The sequence below is a fragment of the Chiloscyllium punctatum genome, chromosome 30 (assembly GCF_047496795.1).
Source record: "Chiloscyllium punctatum isolate Juve2018m chromosome 30, sChiPun1.3, whole genome shotgun sequence".
NCBI lineage: Eukaryota > Metazoa > Chordata > Chondrichthyes > Orectolobiformes > Hemiscylliidae > Chiloscyllium > Chiloscyllium punctatum.
In genome coordinates, this window is record NC_092768.1 from 24,364,992 (window position 1) to 24,392,504 (window position 27,513).

Below are 27,513 nucleotides of genomic sequence, written 5' to 3' on the forward strand. Positions count from 1 at the left end.
TGTCCCTGTGAAACAAACTGGGAGGAGTGTCTACCTGGTCAGTGTCACTGTGTAACAGACTGGGAGGACTGTGCACCAGGTCAGTGTCACTGTGTAACAGACTGGGAGGAGTGTGCACCAGGTCAGTGTCACTGTGCAACAGACTGGGAGGAGTTTGCGGCAGGTCAGTATCACTGTGTAACAGACTGGGAGGAGTGTGCACCAGGTCAGTGTCACTGTGCAATAGACTGGGAGGAGTGTGCAGCAGGTCAGTGTCACTGTGTAACAGACTGGGAGGAGTGTGCACCAGGTCAGTGTCACTGTGTAACAGACTGGGAGGAGTGTGTGGCAGGTCTGTGTCACTGTGTAACAGACTGGGAGGAGTGTGCACCAGGGCAGTGTAACTGTGCAACAGACTGGGAGGAGTGTGCACCAGGTCAGTCTCACTGTGCAACAGACTGGGAGGAGTGTGCACCAGGTCAGTGTCACTGTGTAACAGACTTTGAGGAGTGTGCAGCAGGTCAGTGTCACTGTGAAACAGACTGGGAGGAGTGTGCACCAGGTCAGTGTCAATGAGTAACAGACTGGGAGGAGTGTGCACCAGGTCAGTGTCACTGTGCAACAGACTGGGAGGAGTGTGCAGCAGGGCAGTGTCAATGTGTAACAGACTGGGAGGAGTGTGCAGCAGGTCAGTGTCACTGTATAACAGACTGGGAGGAGCGTGCGACAGGTCAGTGTCACTGTGTAACAGACTGGGAGGAGTGTGCACCAGGTCAGTGTCACTGTGTAACAGACTGGGAGGAGTGTGCACCAGGTCAGTGTCCCTGTGTAACAGACTGGGAGGAGTGTGCACCAGGTCAGTGTCACTGTGTAACAGACTGTAAGGAGTGTGCACCAGGTCAGTGTCACTGTGTAACAGACTGGGAGGAGTGTGCACCAGGTCAGTGTCACTGTGTAACAGACTGGGAGGAGTGTGCAGCAGGTCATTGTAACTGTGTAACAGACTGGGAGGAGTGTGCAGCAGGTCAGTGTCACTGTGTAACAGACTGGGAGGAGTGTGGGGCAGGTCAGTTTCACTGTGTAACAGACTGGGAGGAGTGTGCACCAGGTCAGTATCAATGTGTAACAGACTGGGAGGAGTGTGCGACAGGTCAGTGTCACTGTGTAACAGACTGGGAGGAGTGTGCACCAGGTCAGTATCAATGTGTAACAGACTGGGAGGAGTGTGCACCAGGTCAGTGTCCCTGTGTAACAGACTGGGAGGAGTGTGCACCAGGTCAGTGTCACTGTGAAACAGACTGGGAGGAGTGTGCACCAGGTCAGTGTCACTGTGTAACAGACTGGGAGGAGTGTGCACCAGGTCAGTGTCACTGTGTAACAGACTGGGAGGAGTGTGCAGCAGGTCAGTGTCACTGTGTAACAGACTGGGAGGAGTGTGCACCAGGTCAGTCTCACTGTGTGACAGACTGGGAGGAGTGTGCGGCAGGTCAGTGTCACTGTGTAACAGACTGGGAGGAGTGTGCACCAGGTCAGTGTCACTGTGTAACAGACTGGGACGAGTGTGCGGCAGGTCAGTGTCACTGTATAACAGACTGGCAGGTGTGTGCACCAGGTCAGTATCACTGTGTAACCGTCTGGGAGGAGTGTGCGGTTGGTCAGTATCACTGTGTAACAGACTGGGAGGAGTGTGCACCAGGTCAGTGTCACTGTGTAACAGACTTGGAGGAGTGTGCGGCAGGTCAGTGTCACTGTGTAACAGACTGGGAGGAGTGTGCACCAGGTCAGTGTCACTGTGTAACAGACTGGGAGGAGTGTGCGACAGGTCAGTGTCACTGTGTAACAGACTGGGAGGAGTGTGCGGTCGGTCAGTATCACTGTGTAACAGACTGGGAGGAGTGTGCACCAGGTCAGTGTCACTGTGTAACAGACTGGGAGGAGTGTGCACAAGGTCAGTGTCACTGTGTAACAGACTGGGAGGAGTGTGCACCAGGTTAGTGTCACTGTGTAACAGACTGGGAGGAGTGTGCGGTCGGTCAGTATCACTGTGTAACAGACTGGGAGGAGTGTGCAGCAGGTCAGTGTCACTGTGTCACAGACTGGGAGGAGTGTGCACCAGGTCAGTGTCACTGTGTAACAGAATGGGAGGAGTGTGCACCAGGTCAGTGTCACTGTGTAACAGACTGGGAGGAGTGTGCACCAGGTCAGTATCACTGTGTAACTGACTGGGAGGAGTGTGCGGCAGGTCAGTGTCACTGTGTAACAGACTGGGAGGAGTGTGCACCAGGTCAGTGTCACTGTGCAACAGACTGGGAGGAGTGTGCAGCAGGTCAGTGTTACTGTGTAACAGACTGGGAGGAGTGTGCACCAGGTCAGTGTCACTGTGTAACAGACTGGGAGGAGTGTGCACCAGGTCAGTGTCACCGTGTAACAGACTGGGTGGAGTGTGCACCAGGTCAGTGTCACTGTGTAACAGACTGGGAGCAGTGTGCAGCAGATCACTGTCACTGTGTAACAGACTGGGAGGAGTGTGCACCAGGTCAGTGTCACTGTGTAACAGACTGGGAGGAGTGTGCAGCAGGTCAGACTCACTGTGTAACAGACTGGGAGGAGTGTTCGGCAGGTCAGTGTCACTGTGTAACAGACTGGGAGGTGTGTGCACCAGGTCAGTATCAATGTGTAACAGACTGGGAGGAGTGTGCACCAGGTCAGTATCAATGTGTAACAGACTGGGAGGAGTGTGCGACAGGTCAGTGTCACTGTGTAACAGACTGGGAGGAGTGTGCACCAGGTCAGTATCAATGTGTAACAGACTGGGAGGAGTGTGCACCAGGTCAGTGTCCCTGTGTAACAGACTGGGAGGAGTGTGCACCAGGTCAGTGTCACTGTGTAACAGACTGGGAGGAGTGTGCACCAGGTCAGTGTCACTGTGTAACAGACTGGGAGGAGTGTGCACCAGGTCAGTGTCACTGTGTAACAGACTGGGAGGAGTGTGCAGCAGGTCAGTGTCACTGTGTAACAGACTGGGAGGAGTGTGCACCAGGTCAGTCTCACTGTGTGACAGACTGGGAGGAGTGTGCGGCAGGTCAGTGTCACTGTGTAACAGACTGGGAGGAGTGTGCACCAGGTCAGTGTCACTGTGTAACAGACTGGGACGAGTGTGCGGCAGGTCAGTGTCACTGTATAACAGACTGGGAGGTGTGTGCACCAGGTCAGTATCACTGTGTAACCGTCTGGGAGGAGTGTGCGGTTGGTCAGTATCACTGTGTAACAGACTGGGAGGAGTGTGCACCAGGTCAGTGTCACTGTGTAACAGACTGGGAGGAGTGTGCGGCAGGTCAGTGTCACTGTGTAACAGACTGGGAGGAGTGTGCACCAGGTCAGTGTCACTGTGTAACAGACTGGGAGGAGTGTGCGACAGGTCAGTGTCACTGTGTAACAGACTGGGAGGAGTGTGCGGTCGGTCAGTATCACTGTGTAACAGACTGGGAGGAGTGTGCACCAGGTCAGTGTCACTGTGTAACAGACTGGGAGGAGTGTGCACAAGGTCAGTGTCACTGTGTAACAGACTGGGAGGAGTGTGCACCAGGTTAGTGTCACTGTGTAACAGACTGGGAGGAGTGTGCGGTCGGTCAGTGTCACTGTGTAACAGACTGGGAGGAGTGTGCAGCAGGTCAGTGTCACTGTGTCACAGACTGGGAGGAGTGTGCACCCGGTCAGTGTCACTGTGTAACAGAATTGGAGGAGTGTGCACCAGGTCAGTGTCACTGTGTAACAGACTGGGAGGAGTGTGCACCAGGTCAGTATCACTGTGTAACTGACTGGGAGGAGTGTGCGGCAGGTCAGTGTCACTGTGTAACAGACTGGGAGGAGTGTGCACCAGGTCAGTGTCACTGTGTAACAGACTGGGAGGAGTGTGCAGCAGGTCAGTGTTACTGTGTAACAGACTGGGAGGAGTGTGCACCAGGTCAGTGTCACCGTGTAACAGACTGGGTGGAGTGTGCACCAGGTCAGTGTCACTGTGTAACAGACTGGGAGCAGTGTGCAGCAGATCACTGTCACTGTGTAACAGACTGGGAGGAGTGTGCTGCCGTTCAGTGTCACCGTGTAACAGACTGGGAGGAGTGTGCACCAGGTCAGTGTCACTGTGTAACAGACTGGGAGGAGTGTGCTGCCGTTCAGTGTCACCGTGTAACAGACTGGGAGGAGTGTGCACCAGGTCAGTGTCACGGTGTAACAGACTGGGAGGAGTGTGCACCAGGTCAGTGACACTGTGTAACAGACTAGGAGGAGTGTGCAGCAGGACAGTCTCACCGTGTAACAGACTGGGAGGAGTGTGCACAAGGTCAGTGTCACGGTGTAACAGACTGGGAGGAGTGTGCACCAGGTCAGTGTCACTGTGTAACAGACTGGGAGGAGTGTGTACCAGGTCAGTGTCCCTGTGAAACAGACTGGGAGGAATGTGCACCAGGTCAGTGTCACTGTGTAACAGATTGGGAGGAGTGTGCTACCGTTGAGTGTCACCGTGTAACAGACTGGGACGAGGGTGCACCAGATCAGTGTCACGGTGTAACAGACTGGGAGGAGTGTGCACCAGGTCAGTGTCACTGTGTAACAGACTGGGAGGAGTGTGCACCAGGTCAGTGTCACGGTGTAACAGACTGGGAAGAGTGTGCACCAGGTCAGTGTCACTGTGTAACAGACTGGGAGGAGTGTGCACCAGGTCAGTGTCCCTGTGAAACAAACTGGGAGGAGTGTCTACCTGGTCAGTGTCACTGTGTAACAGACTGGGAGGAGTGTGCACCAGGTCAGTGTCACTGTGCAACAGACTGGGAGGAGTTTGCGGCAGGTCAGTATCACTGTGTAACAGACTGGGAGGAGTGTGCACCAGGTCAGTGTCACTGTGCAATAGACTGGGAGGAGTGTGCAGCAGGTCAGTGTCACTGTGTAACAGACTGGGAGGAGTGTGCACCAGGTCAGTGTCACTGTGTAACAGACTGGGAGGAGTGTGTGGCAGGTCTGTGTCACTGTGTAACAGACTGGGAGGAGTGTGCACCAGGGCAGTGTAACTGTGCAACAGACTGGGAGGAGTGTGCACCAGGTCAGTCTCACTGTGCAACAGACTGGGAGGAGTGTGCACCAGGTCAGTGTCACTGTGTAACAGACTTTGAGGAGTGTGCAGCAGGTCAGTGTCACTGTGAAACAGACTGGGAGGAGTGTGCACCAGGTCAGTGTCAATGAGTAACAGACTGGGAGGAGTGTGCACCAGGTCAGTGTCACTGTGCAACAGACTGGGAGGAGTGTGCAGCAGGGCAGTGTCAATGTGTAACAGACTGGGAGGAGTGTGCAGCAGGTCAGTGTCACTGTATAACAGACTGGGAGGAGCGTGCGACAGGTCAGTGTCACTGTGTAACAGACTGGGAGGAGTGTGCACCAGGTCAGTGTCACTGTGTAACAGACTGGGAGGAGTGTGCACCAGGTCAGTGTCCCTGTGTAACAGACTGGGAGGAGTGTGCACCAGGTCAGTGTCACTGTGTAACAGACTGGGAGGAGTGTGCACCAGGTCAGTATCACTGTGTAACAGACTGGGAGGAGTGTGCACCAGGTCAGTGTCACTGTGTAACAGACTGGGAGGAGTGTGCAGCAGGTCATTGTAACTGTGTAACAGACTGGGAGGAGTGTGCAGCAGGTCAGTGTCACTGTGTAACAGACTGGGAGGAGTGTGGGGCAGGTCAGTTTCACTGTGTAACAGACTGGGAGGAGTGTGCACCAGGTCAGTATCAATGTGTAACAGACTGGGAGGAGTGTGCGACAGGTCAGTGTCACTGTGTAACAGACTGGGAGGAGTGTGCACCAGGTCAGTATCAATGTGTAACAGACTGGGAGGAGTGTGCACCAGGTCAGTGTCCCTGTGTAACAGACTGGGAGGAGTGTGCACCAGGTCAGTGTCACTGTGTAACAGACTGGGAGGAGTGTGCACCAGGTCAGTGTCACTGTGTAACAGACTGGGAGGAGTGTGCACCAGGTCAGTGTCACTGTGTAACAGACTGGGAGGAGTGTGCAGCAGGTCAGTGTCACTGTGTAACAGACTGGGAGGAGTGTGCACCAGGTTAGTCTCACTGTGTGACAGACTGGGAGGAGTGTGCGGCAGGTCAGTGTCACTGTGTAACAGACTGGGAGGAGTGTGCACCAGGTCAGTGTCACTGTGTAACAGACTGGGACGAGTGTGCGGCAGGTCAGTGTCACTGTATAACAGACTGGGAGGTGTGTGCACCAGGTCAGTATCACTGTGTAACCGTCTGGGAGGAGTGTGCGGTTGGTCAGTATCACTTTGTAACAGACTGGGAGGAGTGTGCACCAGGTCAGTGTCACTGTGTAACAGACTTGGAGGAGTGTGCGGCAGGTCAGTGTCACTGTGTAACAGACTGGGAGGAGTGTGCACCAGGTCAGTGTCACTGTGTAACAGACTGGGAGGAGTGGGCGACAGGTCAGTGTCACTGTGTAACAGACTGGGAGGAGTGTGCGGTCGGTCAGTATCACTGTGTAACAGACTGGGAGGAGTGTGCACCAGGTCAGTGTCACTGTGTAACAGACTGGGAGGAGTGTGCACAAGGTCAGTGTCACTGTGTAACAGACTGGGAGGAGTGTGCACCAGGTTAGTGTCACTGTGTAACAGACTGGGAGGAGTGTGCGGTCGGTCAGTATCACTGTGTAACAGACTGGGAGGAGTGTGCAGCAGGTCAGTGTCACTGTGTCACAGACTGGGAGGAGTGTGCACCCGGTCAGTGTCACTGTGTAACAGAATGGGAGGAGTGTGCACCAGGTCAGTGTCACTGTGTAACAGACTGGGAGGAGTGTGCACCAGGTCAGTATCACTGTGTAACTGACTGGGAGGAGTGTGCGGCAGGTCAGTGTCACTGTGTAACAGACTGGGAGGAGTGTGCACCAGGTCAGTGTCACTGTGTAACAGACTGGGAGGAGTGTGCACAAGGTCAGTGTCACTGTGTAACAGACTGGGAGGAGTGTGCACCAGGTTAGTGTCACTGTGTAACAGACTGGGAGGAGTGTGCGGTCGGTCAGTGTCACTGTGTAACAGACTGGGAGGAGTGTGCAGCAGGTCAGTGTCACTGTGTCACAGACTGGGAGGAGTGTGCACCCGGTCAGTGTCACTGTGTAACAGAATGGGAGGAGTGTGCACCAGGTCAGTGTCACTGTGTAACAGACTGGGAGGAGTGTGCACCAGGTCAGTATCACTGTGTAACTGACTGGGAGGAGTGTGCGGCAGGTCAGTGTCACTGTGTAACAGACTGGGAGGAGTGTGCACCAGGTCAGTGTCACTGTGTAACAGACTGGGAGGAGTGTGCAGCAGGTCAGTGTTACTGTGTAACAGACTGGGAGGAGTGTGCACCAGGTCAGTGTCACTGTGTAACAGACTGGGAGGAGTGTGCACCAGGTCAGTGTCACCGTGTAACAGACTGGGTGGAGTGTGCACCAGGTCAGTGTCACTGTGTAACAGACTGGGAGCAGTGTGCAGCAGATCACTGTCACTGTGTAACAGACTGGGAGGAGTGTGCTGCCGTTCAGTGTCACCGTGTAACAGACTGGGAGGAGTGTGCACCAGGTCAGTGTCACTGTGTAACAGACTGGGAGGAGTGTGCTGCCGTTCAGTGTCACCGTGTAACAGACTGGGAGGAGTGTGCACCAGGTCAGTGTCACGGTGTAACAGACTGGGAGGAGTGTGCACCAGGTCAGTGACACTGTGTAACAGACTAGGAGGAGTGTGCAGCAGGACAGTGTCACCGTGTAACAGACTGGGAGGAGTGTGCACAAGGTCAGTGTCACGGTGTAACAGACTGGGAGGAGTGTGCACCAGGTCAGTGTCACTGTGTAACAGACTGGGAGGAGTGTGTACCAGGTCAGTGTCCCTGTGAAACAGACTGGGAGGAATGTGCACCAGGTCAGTGTCACTGTGTAACAGATTGGGAGGAGTGTGCTACCGTTGAGTGTCACCGTGTAACAGACTGGGACGAGGGTGCACCAGATCAGTGTCACGGTGTAACAGACTGGGAGGAGTGTGCACCAGGTCAGTGTCACTGTGTAACAGACTGGGAGGAGTGTGCACCAGGTCAGTGTCACGGTGTAACAGACTGGGAAGAGTGTGCACCAGGTCAGTGTCACTGTGTAACAGACTGGGAGGAGTGTGCACCAGGTCAGTGTCCCTGTGAAACAAACTGGGAGGAGTGTCTACCTGGTCAGTGTCACTGTGTAACAGACTGGGAGGACTGTGCACCAGGTCAGTGTCACTGTGTAACAGACTGGGAGGAGTGTGCACCAGGTCAGTGTCACTGTGCAACAGACTGGGAGGAGTTTGCGGCAGGTCAGTATCACTGTGTAACAGACTGGGAGGAGTGTGCACCAGGTCAGTGTCACTGTGCAATAGACTGGGAGGAGTGTGCAGCAGGTCAGTGTCACTGTGTAACAGACTGGGAGGAGTGTGCACCAGGTCAGTGTCACTGTGTAACAGACTGGGAGGAGTGTGTGGCAGGTCTGTGTCACTGTGTAACAGACTGGGAGGAGTGTGCACCAGGGCAGTGTAACTGTGCAACAGACTGGGAGGAGTGTGCACCAGGTCAGTCTCACTGTGCAACAGACTGGGAGGAGTGTGCACCAGGTCAGTGTCACTGTGTAACAGACTTTGAGGAGTGTGCAGCAGGTCAGTGTCACTGTGAAACAGACTGGGAGGAGTGTGCACCAGGTCAGTGTCAATGAGTAACAGACTGGGAGGAGTGTGCACCAGGTCAGTGTCACTGTGCAACAGACTGGGAGGAGTGTGCAGCAGGGCAGTGTCAATGTGTAACAGACTGGGAGGAGTGTGCAGCAGGTCAGTGTCACTGTATAACAGACTGGGAGGAGCGTGCGACAGGTCAGTGTCACTGTGTAACAGACTGGGAGGAGTGTGCACCAGGTCAGTGTCACTGTGTAACAGACTGGGAGGAGTGTGCACCAGGTCAGTGTCCCTGTGTAACAGACTGGGAGGAGTGTGCACCAGGTCAGTGTCACTGTGTAACAGACTGTAAGGAGTGTGCACCAGGTCAGTGTCACTGTGTAACAGACTGGGAGGAGTGTGCACCAGGTCAGTGTCACTGTGTAACAGACTGGGAGGAGTGTGCAGCAGGTCATTGTAACTGTGTAACAGACTGGGAGGAGTGTGCAGCAGGTCAGTGTCACTGTGTAACAGACTGGGAGGAGTGTGGGGCAGGTCAGTTTCACTGTGTAACAGACTGGGAGGAGTGTGCACCAGGTCAGTATCAATGTGTAACAGACTGGGAGGAGTGTGCGACAGGTCAGTGTCACTGTGTAACAGACTGGGAGGAGTGTGCACCAGGTCAGTATCAATGTGTAACAGACTGGGAGGAGTGTGCACCAGGTCAGTGTCCCTGTGTAACAGACTGGGAGGAGTGTGCACCAGGTCAGTGTCACTGTGTAACAGACTGGGAGGAGTGTGCACCAGGTCAGTGTCACTGTGTAACAGACTGGGAGGAGTGTGCACCAGGTCAGTGTCACTGTGTAACAGACTGGGAGGAGTGTGCAGCAGGTCAGTGTCACTGTGTAACAGACTGGGAGGAGTGTGCACCAGGTCAGTCTCACTGTGTGACAGACTGGGAGGAGTGTGCGGCAGGTCAGTGTCACTGTGTAACAGACTGGGAGGAGTGTGCACCAGGTCAGTGTCACTGTGTAACAGACTGGGACGAGTGTGCGGCAGGTCAGTGTCACTGTATAACAGACTGGCAGGTGTGTGCACCAGGTCAGTATCACTGTGTAACCGTCTGGGAGGAGTGTGCGGTTGGTCAGTATCACTGTGTAACAGACTGGGAGGAGTGTGCACCAGGTCAGTGTCACTGTGTAACAGACTTGGAGGAGTGTGCGGCAGGTCAGTGTCACTGTGTAACAGACTGGGAGGAGTGTGCACCAGGTCAGTGTCACTGTGTAACAGACTGGGAGGAGTGTGCGACAGGTCAGTGTCACTGTGTAACAGACTGGGAGGAGTGTGCGGTCGGTCAGTATCACTGTGTAACAGACTGGGAGGAGTGTGCACCAGGTCAGTGTCACTGTGTAACAGACTGGGAGGAGTGTGCACAAGGTCAGTGTCACTGTGTAACAGACTGGGAGGAGTGTGCACCAGGTTAGTGTCACTGTGTAACAGACTGGGAGGAGTGTGCGGTCGGTCAGTATCACTGTGTAACAGACTGGGAGGAGTGTGCAGCAGGTCAGTGTCACTGTGTCACAGACTGGGAGGAGTGTGCACCAGGTCAGTGTCACTGTGTAACAGAATGGGAGGAGTGTGCACCAGGTCAGTGTCACTGTGTAACAGACTGGGAGGAGTGTGCACCAGGTCAGTATCACTGTGTAACTGACTGGGAGGAGTGTGCGGCAGGTCAGTGTCACTGTGTAACAGACTGGGAGGAGTGTGCACCAGGTCAGTGTCACTGTGTAACAGACTGGGAGGAGTGTGCAGCAGGTCAGTGTTACTGTGTAACAGACTGGGAGGAGTGTGCACCAGGTCAGTGTCACTGTGTAACAGACTGGGAGGAGTGTGCACCAGGTCAGTGTCACCGTGTAACAGACTGGGTGGAGTGTGCACCAGGTCAGTGTCACTGTGTAACAGACTGGGAGCAGTGTGCAGCAGATCACTGTCACTGTGTAACAGACTGGGAGGAGTGTGCACCAGGTCAGTGTCACTGTGTAACAGACTGGGAGGAGTGTGCAGCAGGTCAGACTCACTGTGTAACAGACTGGGAGGAGTGTTCGGCAGGTCAGTGTCACTGTGTAACAGACTGGGAGGTGTGTGCACCAGGTCAGTATCAATGTGTAACAGACTGGGAGGAGTGTGCACCAGGTCAGTATCAATGTGTAACAGACTGGGAGGAGTGTGCGACAGGTCAGTGTCACTGTGTAACAGACTGGGAGGAGTGTGCACCAGGTCAGTATCAATGTGTAACAGACTGGGAGGAGTGTGCACCAGGTCAGTGTCCCTGTGTAACAGACTGGGAGGAGTGTGCACCAGGTCAGTGTCACTGTGTAACAGACTGGGAGGAGTGTGCACCAGGTCAGTGTCACTGTGTAACAGACTGGGAGGAGTGTGCACCAGGTCAGTGTCACTGTGTAACAGACTGGGAGGAGTGTGCAGCAGGTCAGTGTCACTGTGTAACAGACTGGGAGGAGTGTGCACCAGGTCAGTCTCACTGTGTGACAGACTGGGAGGAGTGTGCGGCAGGTCAGTGTCACTGTGTAACAGACTGGGAGGAGTGTGCACCAGGTCAGTGTCACTGTGTAACAGACTGGGACGAGTGTGCGGCAGGTCAGTGTCACTGTATAACAGACTGGGAGGTGTGTGCACCAGGTCAGTATCACTGTGTAACCGTCTGGGAGGAGTGTGCGGTTGGTCAGTATCACTGTGTAACAGACTGGGAGGAGTGTGCACCAGGTCAGTGTCACTGTGTAACAGACTGGGAGGAGTGTGCGGCAGGTCAGTGTCACTGTGTAACAGACTGGGAGGAGTGTGCACCAGGTCAGTGTCACTGTGTAACAGACTGGGAGGAGTGTGCGACAGGTCAGTGTCACTGTGTAACAGACTGGGAGGAGTGTGCGGTCGGTCAGTATCACTGTGTAACAGACTGGGAGGAGTGTGCACCAGGTCAGTGTCACTGTGTAACAGACTGGGAGGAGTGTGCACAAGGTCAGTGTCACTGTGTAACAGACTGGGAGGAGTGTGCACCAGGTTAGTGTCACTGTGTAACAGACTGGGAGGAGTGTGCGGTCGGTCAGTGTCACTGTGTAACAGACTGGGAGGAGTGTGCAGCAGGTCAGTGTCACTGTGTCACAGACTGGGAGGAGTGTGCACCCGGTCAGTGTCACTGTGTAACAGAATTGGAGGAGTGTGCACCAGGTCAGTGTCACTGTGTAACAGACTGGGAGGAGTGTGCACCAGGTCAGTATCACTGTGTAACTGACTGGGAGGAGTGTGCGGCAGGTCAGTGTCACTGTGTAACAGACTGGGAGGAGTGTGCACCAGGTCAGTGTCACTGTGTAACAGACTGGGAGGAGTGTGCAGCAGGTCAGTGTTACTGTGTAACAGACTGGGAGGAGTGTGCACCAGGTCAGTGTCACCGTGTAACAGACTGGGTGGAGTGTGCACCAGGTCAGTGTCACTGTGTAACAGACTGGGAGCAGTGTGCAGCAGATCACTGTCACTGTGTAACAGACTGGGAGGAGTGTGCTGCCGTTCAGTGTCACCGTGTAACAGACTGGGAGGAGTGTGCACCAGGTCAGTGTCACTGTGTAACAGACTGGGAGGAGTGTGCTGCCGTTCAGTGTCACCGTGTAACAGACTGGGAGGAGTGTGCACCAGGTCAGTGTCACGGTGTAACAGACTGGGAGGAGTGTGCACCAGGTCAGTGACACTGTGTAACAGACTAGGAGGAGTGTGCAGCAGGACAGTCTCACCGTGTAACAGACTGGGAGGAGTGTGCACAAGGTCAGTGTCACGGTGTAACAGACTGGGAGGAGTGTGCACCAGGTCAGTGTCACTGTGTAACAGACTGGGAGGAGTGTGTACCAGGTCAGTGTCCCTGTGAAACAGACTGGGAGGAATGTGCACCAGGTCAGTGTCACTGTGTAACAGATTGGGAGGAGTGTGCTACCGTTGAGTGTCACCGTGTAACAGACTGGGACGAGGGTGCACCAGATCAGTGTCACGGTGTAACAGACTGGGAGGAGTGTGCACCAGGTCAGTGTCACTGTGTAACAGACTGGGAGGAGTGTGCACCAGGTCAGTGTCACGGTGTAACAGACTGGGAAGAGTGTGCACCAGGTCAGTGTCACTGTGTAACAGACTGGGAGGAGTGTGCACCAGGTCAGTGTCCCTGTGAAACAAACTGGGAGGAGTGTCTACCTGGTCAGTGTCACTGTGTAACAGACTGGGAGGAGTGTGCACCAGGTCAGTGTCACTGTGCAACAGACTGGGAGGAGTTTGCGGCAGGTCAGTATCACTGTGTAACAGACTGGGAGGAGTGTGCACCAGGTCAGTGTCACTGTGCAATAGACTGGGAGGAGTGTGCAGCAGGTCAGTGTCACTGTGTAACAGACTGGGAGGAGTGTGCACCAGGTCAGTGTCACTGTGTAACAGACTGGGAGGAGTGTGTGGCAGGTCTGTGTCACTGTGTAACAGACTGGGAGGAGTGTGCACCAGGGCAGTGTAACTGTGCAACAGACTGGGAGGAGTGTGCACCAGGTCAGTCTCACTGTGCAACAGACTGGGAGGAGTGTGCACCAGGTCAGTGTCACTGTGTAACAGACTTTGAGGAGTGTGCAGCAGGTCAGTGTCACTGTGAAACAGACTGGGAGGAGTGTGCACCAGGTCAGTGTCAATGAGTAACAGACTGGGAGGAGTGTGCACCAGGTCAGTGTCACTGTGCAACAGACTGGGAGGAGTGTGCAGCAGGGCAGTGTCAATGTGTAACAGACTGGGAGGAGTGTGCAGCAGGTCAGTGTCACTGTATAACAGACTGGGAGGAGCGTGCGACAGGTCAGTGTCACTGTGTAACAGACTGGGAGGAGTGTGCACCAGGTCAGTGTCACTGTGTAACAGACTGGGAGGAGTGTGCACCAGGTCAGTGTCCCTGTGTAACAGACTGGGAGGAGTGTGCACCAGGTCAGTGTCACTGTGTAACAGACTGGGAGGAGTGTGCACCAGGTCAGTATCACTGTGTAACAGACTGGGAGGAGTGTGCACCAGGTCAGTGTCACTGTGTAACAGACTGGGAGGAGTGTGCAGCAGGTCATTGTAACTGTGTAACAGACTGGGAGGAGTGTGCAGCAGGTCAGTGTCACTGTGTAACAGACTGGGAGGAGTGTGGGGCAGGTCAGTTTCACTGTGTAACAGACTGGGAGGAGTGTGCACCAGGTCAGTATCAATGTGTAACAGACTGGGAGGAGTGTGCGACAGGTCAGTGTCACTGTGTAACAGACTGGGAGGAGTGTGCACCAGGTCAGTATCAATGTGTAACAGACTGGGAGGAGTGTGCACCAGGTCAGTGTCCCTGTGTAACAGACTGGGAGGAGTGTGCACCAGGTCAGTGTCACTGTGTAACAGACTGGGAGGAGTGTGCACCAGGTCAGTGTCACTGTGTAACAGACTGGGAGGAGTGTGCACCAGGTCAGTGTCACTGTGTAACAGACTGGGAGGAGTGTGCAGCAGGTCAGTGTCACTGTGTAACAGACTGGGAGGAGTGTGCACCAGGTTAGTCTCACTGTGTGACAGACTGGGAGGAGTGTGCGGCAGGTCAGTGTCACTGTGTAACAGACTGGGAGGAGTGTGCACCAGGTCAGTGTCACTGTGTAACAGACTGGGACGAGTGTGCGGCAGGTCAGTGTCACTGTATAACAGACTGGGAGGTGTGTGCACCAGGTCAGTATCACTGTGTAACCGTCTGGGAGGAGTGTGCGGTTGGTCAGTATCACTTTGTAACAGACTGGGAGGAGTGTGCACCAGGTCAGTGTCACTGTGTAACAGACTTGGAGGAGTGTGCGGCAGGTCAGTGTCACTGTGTAACAGACTGGGAGGAGTGTGCACCAGGTCAGTGTCACTGTGTAACAGACTGGGAGGAGTGGGCGACAGGTCAGTGTCACTGTGTAACAGACTGGGAGGAGTGTGCGGTCGGTCAGTATCACTGTGTAACAGACTGGGAGGAGTGTGCACCAGGTCAGTGTCACTGTGTAACAGACTGGGAGGAGTGTGCACAAGGTCAGTGTCACTGTGTAACAGACTGGGAGGAGTGTGCACCAGGTTAGTGTCACTGTGTAACAGACTGGGAGGAGTGTGCGGTCGGTCAGTATCACTGTGTAACAGACTGGGAGGAGTGTGCAGCAGGTCAGTGTCACTGTGTCACAGACTGGGAGGAGTGTGCACCCGGTCAGTGTCACTGTGTATCAGAATGGGAGGAGTGTGCACCAGGTCAGTGTCACTGTGTAACAGACTGGGAGGAGTGTGCACCAGGTCAGTATCACTGTGTAACTGACTGGGAGGAGTGTGCGGCAGGTCAGTGTCACTGTGTAACAGACTGGGAGGAGTGTGCACCAGGTCAGTGTCACTGTGTAACAGACTGGGAGGAGTGTGCAGCAGGTCAGTGTTACTGTGTAACAGACTGGGAGGAGTGTGCACCAGGTCAGTGTCACTGTGTAACAGACTGGGAGGAGTGTGCACCAGGTCAGTGTCACCGTGTAACAGACTGGGTGGAGTGTGCACCAGGTCAGTGTCACTGTGTAACAGACTGGGAGCAGTGTGCAGCAGATCACTGTCACTGTGTAACAGACTGGGAGGAGTGTGCACCAGGTCAGTGTCACTGTGTAACAGACTGGGAGGAGTGTGCAGCAGGTCAGACTCACTGTGTAACAGACTGGGAGGAGTGTTCGGCAGGTCAGTGTCACTGTGTAACAGACTGGGAGGTGTGTGCACCAGGTCAGTGTCACTGTGTAACAGACTGGGAGGAGTGTGCACCAGGTCAGTGTCACTGTGTAACAGACTGGGAGGAGTCTGCACCAGGTCAGTGTCACTGTGTAACAGACTGGGAGGAGTGTGCAGCAGGTCAGTGTCACTGTGTAACAGACTGGGAGGATTGTGGGGCAGGTCAGTGTCACCGTGTAACAGACTGGAAGGAGTGTGCGGCAGGTCAGTTTCACCGTGTCACAGACTGGGAGGAGTGTGCACTAGGTCAGTGTCACTGTGTAACAGACTGGGAGGAGTGTGCACCAGGTCAGTGTCACAGTGTAACAGACTGGGAGGAGTGTGCGCCAGGTCAGTATCACTGTGTAACAGACTGGGAGGAGTGTGCACCAGGTCAGTCTCACTGTGTAACAGACTGGGAGGAGTGTGCACCAGGTCTGTGTCACTGTGTAACAGACTGGGAGGAGTGTGCACCAAGTCAGTGTCACTGTGTAACAGCCTAGGAGGAGTGTGCACCGGGTCAGTGTCACAGTGTAACAGACTGGGAGGAGTGTGCGGCAGATCAGTGTCACTGTGTAACAGACTGGGAGGAGTGTGCACCAGGTCAGTGTCACAGTGTAACAGACTGGGAGGAGTGTGCGGCAGATCAGTGTCACTGTGTAACAGACTGGGAGGAGTGTGCACCAGGTCAGTGTCACAGTGTAACAGACTGGGAGGAGTGTGCACCAGTTCAGTGTCACAGTGTAACAGACTGGGAGGAGTGTGCGGCAGGTCAGTGTCACTGTGTATCAGACTGGGAGGAGTGTGCACCAGGTCAGCGTCACTGTGTAACAGACTGGGAGGAGTGTGCACCAGGTCAGTGTCACAGTGTAACAGACTGGGAGGAGTGTGCAGCAGGTCAATGTCACTGTGAAACAGACTGGGAGGAGTGTGCACCAGGTCAGTGTCACTGTGTAACATTCTGGGAGGAGTGTGTGGCAGGTCAGTGTCAGTGTGTAACAGACCGGGAGGAGTGTGCACCAAGTCAGTGTCACTGTGTAACAGACTGGGAGGAGTGTGCACCAGGTCAGTGTCACTGTGTAACAGACTGGGAGGAGTGTGAGGCAGGTCAGTGTCAGTGTGTAACAGACCGGGAGGAGTGTGCACCCGGTCAGTGTCACTGTGTAACAGACTGGGAGGATTGTGCACCAAGTCAGTGTCACTGTGTAACAGACTGGGAGGAGTGTGAGGCAGGTCAGTGTCACCGTGGAACAGACTGGTAGGAGTGTGCGCCAGGTCAGTGTCACTGTGTAATAGACTGGGAGGAGTGTGCACCAGGTCAGTATCACTGTGTAACAGACTGGGAGAAGTGTGCGGCAGGTCAGTGTCACCGTGTAACAGACTGGGAGGAGTGTGCACCGGGTCAGTGTCACTGTGTAACAGACTGGGAGGAGTGTGGGGCAGGTCAGTGTCACTGTGTAACAGACTGGGAGGAGTGTGCTGCCGTTCAGTGTCACCGTGTAACAGACTGGGAGGAGTGTGCACCAGGTCAGTGTCACGGTGTAACAGACTGGGAGGAGTGTGCACCAGGTCAGTGTCACGGTGTAACAGAATAGGAGGAGTGTGCAGCAGGACAGTGTCACCGTGTAACAGACTGGGAGGAGTGTGCACAAGGTCAGTGTCACTGTGTAACAGACTGGGAGGAGTGTGCACCAGGTCAGTGTCACTGTGTAACAGACTGGGAGGAGTGTGCACCAGGTCAGTGTCCCTGTGAAACAGACTGGGAGGAATGTGCACCAGGTCAGTGTCACTGTGTAACAGACTGGGAGGAGTGTGCTACCGTTGAGTGTCACCGTGTAACAGACTGGGAGGAGTGTGCACCAGGTCAGTGTCACGGTGTAACAGACTGGGAGGAGTGTGCACCAGGTCAGTGTCACTGTGTAACAGACTGGGAGGAGTGTGCACCAGGTCAGTGTCACGGTGTAACAGACTGGGAAGAGTGTGCACCAGGTCAGTGTCACTGTGTAACAGACTGAGAGGAGTGTGCACCAGGTCAGTGTCCCTGTGAAACAGACTGGGAGGAGTGTCTACCTGGTCAGTGTCACTGTGTAACAGACTGGGAGGACTGTGCACCAGGTCAGTGTCACTGTGTAACAGACTGGGAGGAGTATGCACCAGGTCAGTGTCACTGCAACAGACTGGGAGGAGTTTGCGGCAGGTCAGTATCACTGTGTAACAGACTGGGAGGAGTGTGCACCAGGTCAGTGTCACTGTGCAACAGACTGGGAGGAGTGTGCAGCAGGTCAGTGTCACTGTGTAACAGACTGGGAGGAGTGTGCACCAGGTCAGTGTCACTGTGCAACAGACTGGGAGTAGTGTGCGACAGGTCAGTGTCACTGTGTAACAGACTGGGAGGAGTGTGTGGCAGGTCTGTGTCACTGTGTAACAGACTGGGAGGAGTGTGCACCAGGGCAGTGTCACTGTGCAACAGACTGGGAGGAGTGTGCACCAGGTCAGTCTCACTGTGCAACAGACTGGGAGGAGTGTGCACCAGGTCAGTGTCACTGTGTAACAGACTGGGAGGAGTGTGCAGCAGGTCAGTGTCACTGTGAAACAGACTGGGAGGAGTGTGCACCAGGTCAGTGTCAATGAGTAACAGACTGGGAGGAGTGTGCACCAGGTCAGTGTCACTGTGCAACAGACTGGGAGGAGTGTTCAGCAGGTCAGTGTCACTGTATAACAGACTGGGAGGAGCGTGCGACAGGTCAGTGTCACTGTGTAACAGACTGGGAGGAGTGTGCACCAGGTCAGTATCAATGTGTAACAGACTGGGAGGAGTGTGCACCAGGTCAGTGTCCCTGTGTAACAGACTGGGAGGAGTGTGCACCAGGTCAGTGTCACTGTGTAACAGACTGGGAGGAGTGTGCACCAGGTCAGTGTCACTGTGTAACAGACTGGGAGGAGTGTGCACCAGGTCAGTGTCACTGTGTAACAGACTGGGAGGAGTGTGCAGCAGGTCAGTGTCACTGTGTAACAGACTGGGAGGAGTGTGCACCAGGTCAGTCTCACTGTGTGACAGACTGGGAGGAGTGTGCGGCAGGTCAGTGTCACTGTGTAACAGACTGGGAGGTGTGTGCACCAGGTCAGTGTCACTGTGTAACAGACTGGGACGAGTGTGCGGCAGGTCAGTGTCACTGTATAACAGACTGGGAGGTGTGTGCACCAGGTCAGTATCACTGTGTAACTGTCTGGGAGGAGTGTGCGGTAGGTCAGTATCACTGTGTAACAGACTGGGAGGAGTGTGCACCAGGTCAGTGTCACTGTGTAACAGACTTGGAGGAGTGTGCGGCAGGTCAGTGTCACTGTGTAACAGACTGGGAGGAGTGTGCACCAGGTCAGTGTCACTGTGTAACAGACTTGGAGGAGTGTGCGGCAGGTCAGTGTCACTGTGTAACAGACTGGGAGGAGTGTGCACCAGGTCAGTGTCACTGTGCAACAGACTGGAAGGAGTGTGAGGCAGGTCAGTATCACTGTGTAACATCCTGGGAGTGCTGAACTGTTTGAAGGAAGACCGTACGTGCGTGAATTGAAAACCATCCAAAACAATTCCTTTCGCTCTCCTTCTGTGTGGGTGAAGTGAAGTGTGATGTGAGAACCCATCGACCTGCCTCCCCGCACCGCCCACTGACAACGTGGGTTTTTCAGAAATTTTTGCTGAGCTTTTCCCAGCCAATATCTAATATTCCTCGCTGGATAGTTGTGAAACGTACTCACTTACCTTGTGTCTCTCAACCTGATGTCTCACGAAGGAGTCTCGTGTCTTCACTTCCTTCAGGAACCCCTTCCAAGTGGAGTTAGGAAAATACTAATGGGAAGGAACACGAGAAACTGCAGCATTCCTTTTTACTGATCATCATAACAATAACCCGTGGCTTTCAGGGGTCGTCAGTGCATCGCAACTGCAGTGTTGTGTTGGGATGAAGGTAAAACCTGGGGATTTCCGACTGGAAAGGAACATCATTTGTTGGTGAGTGCCACAATTGATTCACTATTCATTACGTGCATCAGTGAGTCCTCTCCCGGGACTGACAGTTCTGCAGAGCCAGCCCTGGGTCTGCTTTGTAAAGGGGCTCAGGCGATGAGTTCCAGTTGGACAGGCCATTGCCTGTTACCATGGCCACCCATACTCACTGAGGAGATTAATTACTGATTCCACATGGAATGCAACAGGGTCTGGACAGACAGCTTGCCCAGCAACGAGGCCCTCATCCCTCCAAGCCAGCTCCACGATGTACAACGGAGCCCAGATTCCTCATTCCATCCGGAATCCAGTCACAATAGGAGATTCCTGGGGGTTGGACTTTTGGAATGGCGGCATGGTGGCTCAGTGGTTAGCACTGCTGTCTAATAGTGCCAGGGACGCCAGTTCGATTCCATCCTTGGGTGACTGTCTGTGTGCAGTTTGCACATTCTCCCCGTGTCTGTGTGGGTTTTCCTCCCATTCTCTCCCACAATCCAAAGATGTGCAAGCTTGATGGATTGGCCATGCTAAATTGCTCATTTTGTTCAGGGATGTGTAGGTTAGGTGCATTAGTCAGGCGTAAACATAGAGTAATAGGGAATTTGTCTGGGTGGGATATTCGTCAGAGGGTTGGTGTTGACTTGTAGGGCCGAATGATCTTTGATCATTGCTGGAGACCTTGGCTTGTGACCGACTGCAGGGCTGTGGGTAATGTGGACAGGCACCAAGAGACTTTGTGGAGACTTTGTACTGAGGTGGTGTCAAGGTGTCACAGAAAGATGCACAAACCTCTCGACGACATTTTACCCCAGATCTTTCGAGCACCGCCTGCTCCCTACAAGGGGGAGATGATACCATGAACCCATCTCCGACACTAACACAACAGTCTGAGTGGGAACAAATCACCCTCAGGCCTGACAGTCCGCCTGCCAACGAGAAGGGGAACAGAGTTTGAAAAATATCCCTTCAGTCTCATCGGGACAAAATCCTAGAATGTCCTCCATCATGGCATCGTGAGTGCCCCGACACCTGCAGTGGTTCAAGAAGGCAGCTGACTGCCATGTGTTCTCAGGTAATTATGGATGGGCATTGACTCATGACCCAGTCATTGGTGCCCAACTCAACTCATCTCATTCAAATAATAGGCAGTCAATGCCAAATGTTCTCTCCATCAAATTCTCACTGCATAGAGAAACACCATTAGGGGTATTGAGAGCTGGCTGGTTATTACCAGCCATATTACAGACCTTGGGCTAGGCCTAGGAGAGTGGCAGTGACTGAGGTGGGCGGCACGGTGGCACAGTGGTTGGCACTGCTGCCTCACAGCGCCAGAGACCCAGGTTCAATTCCCGCCTCAGGCAACTGCCTGTGTGGAGTTTGCACGTTCTCCCCGTGTCTGCGTGGGTTTCCACTGGGTGCTCTGGTTTCCTCCCACAGTCCAAAAACAAAATGTGCAGATTAGGTCAATTGGCCATGCTAAATTGCCCGTAGTGTTAGGTGAAGGGGTAAATGTAGGGAAATGGACCTGGGTGGGTTGCTCTTCGGAGGGTTGGTGTGGGCTGTTGGGCCGAAGGGCCTGTTTCCACACTGTAAGGAATCTAATCTCTATTGAGTGTACCTGGAGGATGGGAAACATGTCGAGAAGCGTGATGGACGGAGACTTCCAGAGCCTGACCAACTCCACCAGGCAGTCATGTATAACCCGAAGATCAGGATCATCCCTCTCGTACTGAAATCAGACAAACAATGAGAAAGATCCCGTGAACAGTGACAGATTACAACTGAGCTCACCAGCACTGATCCCATGCGTGATCACAATGACCAGTTCAATCTGATTGCCCTCAGTTCCAATTTCTCGTCTTTCCATTTGACTCAATGTTATTCCCTCAATGATGAAATGTTTCTCTCTCTCTGAACGTACGTAACAAACCAATCTCTCCAACCCGATGCAGACGAGAATTCCACAGATTCACTACCCTCTGAGAAAGAAAATCTCTCTTTATCCCTGTCTTGAATTATTCTGAAATTTAATCTGCGGCTTTCCCCTTCTCCCCTGTCAGGTCCCATAGGATTCTATCTGTTTCAATGATGTTGCCTCTTATTCTTCTAAACTCCAATTGGTTCAAAGGCCCAACCTCTACAACCCCTGCTCATAAGACAGTCCCTGCCGAACTGGTGTCAGCCCAGTGAACCTTCTCTGCACTGCCTCTAATGCCAGTATGTCTTCCTCTAGATAAGGGGCCCAAAACCGTTCCCTGTATTCCAGCTGTGGTCTGATTAATACCTGGTATATTTTTAGCAGAAGATCCCTCCTTTCTATTCCATGCCCCTTAAAACAATTCCATGTGCCCTGCCTATTACCTGCTGAACATTTTTGTTAGATTCATACATGAGGACTCCTCTGTTCTGTAGCTTTCTCCATTTGAATCATATTCAGCTCCTCTATTCCTGCCAAAATGCATTAGTCACAATTTCCCTACCTCCCCCGCGTCCCCCAAATCTGCTAAATGCAGCATGACAACCCAGATCTGAAACTCAATGAAATGTTCATGTTCAACATTTTAGGTTTGTTAATTTAACGAGTAATGCAGGAAAACTGATTCCTCGCAATTATTATATAATGGCCACCTTGGTGCATTAAGACCTGATCCTACATTGTCTGTTTATGTTACTGGTGAAGACCTTTATCAGAAGGTTTTAGACGTCAAAAGAAGTTAAATTCTGATAGTGCAATAGATAATTTTGTGTCAAAGGTCTTCTTCAAATGTGGCTTGGAACCTTCTGTGATCTTTTCTTTTCGATTATCGAGTTCTGATTGAGTGAGTTAACCTCACCATCCCTCAATTCAAATCCTTATAGCCACCTGTGTGAGTGAATCTTCCTTTTCATGCCAAATTTTTGTAAAAATACTCTTGCAGCATTGACGAGATGTCTGGATGAACACTTACAAGGACACATTAGGCCGAGGATCGTGTGCAGCTAAATGGCATTAGTGTAGGTGGTGTATTAGTCAACATCAACAGAGGGGGCCGAAGGGCCTGTTTCTACGCTGTATGTCACTGTGACTCTATATTACGACACTGTAGGTGGTCACAGTGATCCACACTGATCCCCTGGGTGATCGCAATGATCCACACTGATCCCCTGGGTGATCACAGTGATCCACACCAATCCTGTGGGTGATCACAGTGATCCACCCTGCTCTGTGGGTGATCACAGTGATCCACCCTGACCCCATGGACTATCACAGTGATCCACCCTGACCTTGCGGGTGAATTGAAAGTGTTGGTTTCCCAATTATTTCTGCCCTTGTGCAAAACAACATGAAATTCCTTTGGTGAAGCTCATCAGAAGCACGGGTGTCCATCAGTGTTCACTTCATCAAAGGTTGTGAACCAGAGAAAGCCTCAAACTCAGGGAACACTCGATTCTCCCGTAATCACCTCATCTTCCACTTCAGGACCTTACAGCCTTCAACATCGAGCTGAACAATTTCAGAGCCTGAACAGCTCCTTCCATGTCTATGACCCAACCCCTAATCTCAGGTCCCTTCAGCACAAGCCAACCCATTTTCACCCGCTGACCAGCTCCATTCTAACTAAGGTAAAAACAATGACTGCAGATGCTGGAAAGCAAATACTGGATTAGTGGTGCTGGAAGAGCACAGCAGTTCAGGCAGCATCCAACGAGCAGCGAAATCGACGTTTCGGGCAAAAGCCCTTCATCAGGAAGGGCTTTTGCCCGAAATGTCGATTTCGCTGCTCGTTGGATGCTGCCTGAACTGCTGTGCTCTTCCAGCACCATTAATCCATTCTAACTAAGTTCACTTCTCCTCTTCCCTGGCTTACCATCACTAATCCCTCTCTCTCTCTCTCTCTCTCTCTCTCTCTCTCTCTCTCTCTCACTCACACTCTCACTCAGGGCACTGTCTCCACCTATCCACTCTTCCTCCCACTGCCACCAACATACCTACCATCCTTTCCCAACTTCTGACCCCGAAGAAGAGTCAGCCCAGACTCGAACTGCTAACTCTGTTTTTCTCTCTCTCTCTCTTTACAAGACACTATCCGACTCTTGGAGTTTCTCCAGCATTTCAATGTTTGTGTTTGCCGTGGCTCTCTGCTGCCAACATTCCAATCTCTGATCTGCTGGGAGATGAGGAGCACAGGCCGGGGGGAAGCTCGGAGAGGAGGGTTTCCGTGGTAACCAGCAGCACAAATCCCGAGGTTAGCCCTCCCTGTCCCTCTCTCATCTCCAAGGATGGACCTACCAAGTGAGCAGCACTTGAACATGCCGAGGGGACCTTTATTGAATGCAGAATGCAATGAAATGGTGACTGGATCTTTCCAAACATTTACCTCTGTGCCAAAGATCAGGGAGGAGATGACGTTGCAGGTGGAGATGGAGAAATCTCTCGAGGTGTCCACTGGTGATCCCACGTAGCTCTGGAAAGCCTGTGGGGGGGGGGGGGGGCAATGATAAAGATGATTGAGAGAGTATCCTCCTCCAGCCGGCCCTCAGTTAAATATAAGCGAGCTAGGTTGTGTGAAATCTAAGTCATATCCACAGTACGTGAACTGAACGATACACAGATTGATAACTCTGGAAGGTAAACTTCAGATTTGAAATGTTCAACCCTATCATTTGTATCCACTCTATTGCTAAAAATAGACTCCATTCACTCAGTGGATGTTGACTTCTAAGATTGGTTCCCTCAGTAATATACCATCCCTTGTTGGTCTCTGCAGTTTACGACACCCAGCCCAACCCCACCACCATCTGTCTGACCTGGTCACCCTGCTACAGAAAGGATATTGTTCGAGAGGGTGCAGAAAAGATTTGGAAGGATGCGATTGGAAATGAAGGGTTTGAGTTATAAGGTGCGGCTGGATAAGCTGGAACTTTTTTTCCTCTGGAGTGTCAGAAGCTGAGGGTTGACCCAATACAGGTTTATAAAATCCTGAGGGGCTTAAATAAGACAAATAGCAAAGGTCATTTCCCCAGGGTAGGGGAGTTCAAAAACTAGAGGGCATGGTTTAAGGTGAAGGGGAAAGACTTAAAGGGACCTGAGGGGCAACTTTTTTATGCAGAGGGTGGTTCGTATGTGGAATGAGCTGCCAGAGGAAATGGCAGATACAGTTACAACATCTAAAAGACAGGAACGTGAATAGAAAAGGTACGGAGGTATATCAGCCAAACACAGGTGGACTTGAAACGTTAGCTTGCTGTTTCTCCATGGATGCTGCCTGACCTGCTGTGATCTCCAGCATTGGTCGTATTTAGTACAGATTCCAGCATCTGCAGTGATTTTCTTCCTGTAGGTGGGACTAGTTCAGTTTAGGAAATCCGGTCAGTGTGGACTAGTTGGATCGAAGGGCCAGTTTCTGTGATGTATGACTCTATGAGCCAGCCCTTCTCCCTCGCCCATCTCCCCCCACATCCCAACCCCTGTTGTCCCATCCCACACCTTCCCGAACCGGGCCCGAATGTTCCCCGTTGTACCTTGCACAGTTTCCGAGCTTCCCGTTCCACCACCGGCTCGAGGTGGGAGATCCGACTCCTCTGGATGGCACTGTGGGCGAGCTTCTTCTCCAGCTTCCAGACGCTGGTGTAATCTCCCAGGGACAGGTCCTTCCCACCGAATGAGATGGTTTTTCCTGGAACAGACGGCTGCAGCTTTAGGTGATGGGTTCAGGGTACCTGGGACCGAGACAGTGCACCACCCCCACCCCGGCCAAAACACACACCCATTCAACACCCTGCCCCACCCCCATCCAATACCTGTCCCGCCACCCCATCCAATACCCCGCCTCAACCCCCATCCAACATCCCATCCCCAACCCATCCAACACCACACACCCCATTCAACACCCCACCTTCCATCCAACACCCCATCCCTCATCCCCATCAAACACCCACCCCCACCCCAATTCAACATGCTGCCCCCATCCCCCCCATCGAAAACCCCAACCCTCATCCAACACCCCATCTCCCTCCAACACTCCCCCATCCCATCCAACACCCCCATCCAACGCCCACCCCATCCCCATCCAACACCCCCTCCCCCATACAACACCCTGCCCCCATCCCCCTCCAACACCCTACCCCCATCCAACACTCCCACCCCATTCCCCTCCAACACCCTGCCCCATACCCCTCCAACACCCTACCCATCCAACACCCCACTCCATCCCCCTCCAACACCCTACCCTCCACACCCCATCCAACACCCCCCACCCCATCCAACACCCCCCATCCCTTCATCCAACACCTCACCAACACCCCTCATCCAAAACCTCACCAACACCCACATCCAACATCCCCCTTCCCATCCAAAACCCCTCCAACAACCCCCATCCAGCACACCACCCCCACCCCCATCCAACACCCTACCCCATCCCCCTCCAACACCCTACTCCCCACACCCCATCCAACACCCCCCACCCCTTCATCCAACACCTCACCAGCACCCCCTCATACAAAACCTCACCAACACCCCCATCTAACATCCCCCTTCTCATCCAACCCCCATCCAACACACCACCCCACCCCCATCCAACACACTAGCCCCATCTAACATCCAACACCCCTCCAACAACCCCCATCCAACTCACCCTATCCGATACCCCACCCATCCCCATCTAATACCCGGTCTCCATCCCCCTTCAACATGCTACCCCCCACCCCCATCCAACACCCTACTCCCCAACCCCCATCCAACACCCCGCCCCGTCTCCCTCCAACACCCCACCCCCATCCAACACCCCACCAATGCACCCATCCAACACCCCACCAATGCCCCCATCCACACCCCACCAGCACCCCCAACCAACATGCCACCCCCCATCCAACACCCCACCAAGCCCCCACCCCCATCCAACACCCCCACCCAACACCCCACCAAACCCTCATCTAACACCCCACTAAACTCCCATCCAACACCCTAACCCCATCCCCCATCCTACACCCCTCCAACAACCCCCATCCAACACCCCAGCCCCACCCCATTCAACACCCTGCCTCAGCCCCATCCAACACACCCATCTCCCATCTAACACCCTGCCCACACTCCCCATCCAATCTCCCACCTGCCCCATCTCCCCATCCAATAGCGATTACAGAGACATGGCTCATGGATGGACAGGACTGGCAACTCAGTGTTCCAGGATATAGATGCTATAGGAAGGATAGAAAGGGGAGGCAAGAGAGAAGGGCAATGATGTTTTTGATTAGGGAAAATATCACAGCAGTGCTTAGAGATGGGGTTGGTCCAGTAAAGCTATATGTGTGGAACTGAGAAATAAGAAGGTGATCAATTTATGGGATTGTACTCTAGGCCCTTCTATAGTCTCTATAGTCACTATGGGACTACCATAGTGTTAACGGCTTGGGTGGAGGAGAATTTAAGTGTGCTCAAGAAACTTTCTCAATCAATACGAAAATGGCTGTACTCGAGAAGGGGCATAACTGAACCTCTTCTTGGGAAACAAGGCACAGCAAGTGACCCAGGTTTTAATTGGGGAGCACTTTGGACCAGCAATCATTATTCTGTGATCTTTTAAGTACAGGAAGTCCCTGGATTACGAACATCCAGCTGACAAATGTCCCGTACTTACGAACCGATCTCTGGCTTCTCATTTTTAAAAATTATTTATAAAATCCGAGTTACCTACAATGTTTCATCCTAATGAGCAGTTGGACGAATTAGCCTGTATGTGTTCCCGCTTATGCACAAATTCAGCTTACAAACAGCGGAAAAAAACAAACTCGTTCATAACCTGGGAACTTCCTGTAGTTAAGGAAAAGGACAGGCCTAGGCCACAAGTTAAAGTTCTAAACTGGGGCAAGGTCAGTTTTGATAGTATTAGAGAGGAACTTTTAAAAGTTGATTGGGGGAGGCTGTTCCCAGGCAAAGTGACATCTGGCAAGTGGGAGACTTTCAAAACTGAGATCGTGAGAGTTCAGGACGAGTGTGATCCTGTTGGTGTGTAGGGCAAGGCTGGTAGGAGTAGGGAACACTGGATGATTCGGGGTT

General features: G+C 53.1%; 1 protein-coding gene across 2 annotated transcripts in view; it reads right to left on the minus strand.

Annotated features, from left to right (window-relative positions):
* The window catches only part of cyp21a2 (cytochrome P450, family 21, subfamily A, polypeptide 2), a 277,123-nt gene that overhangs the window by 241,185 nt on the left and 8,425 nt on the right, over nucleotides 1-27,513 (minus strand). For both annotated transcript variants that reach the window (XM_072550034.1, XM_072550033.1), the window contains exons 3-6: nucleotides 24,981-25,135; nucleotides 23,837-23,932; nucleotides 21,097-21,207; nucleotides 19,236-19,322 (exon numbers count right to left, since the gene is read on the minus strand). In XM_072550034.1, the coding sequence (XP_072406135.1) occupies nucleotides 19,236-19,322; nucleotides 21,097-21,207; nucleotides 23,837-23,932; nucleotides 24,981-25,135 (449 nt within the window). The remainder of the gene's footprint in view (nucleotides 1-19,235; nucleotides 19,323-21,096; nucleotides 21,208-23,836; nucleotides 23,933-24,980; nucleotides 25,136-27,513) is intronic.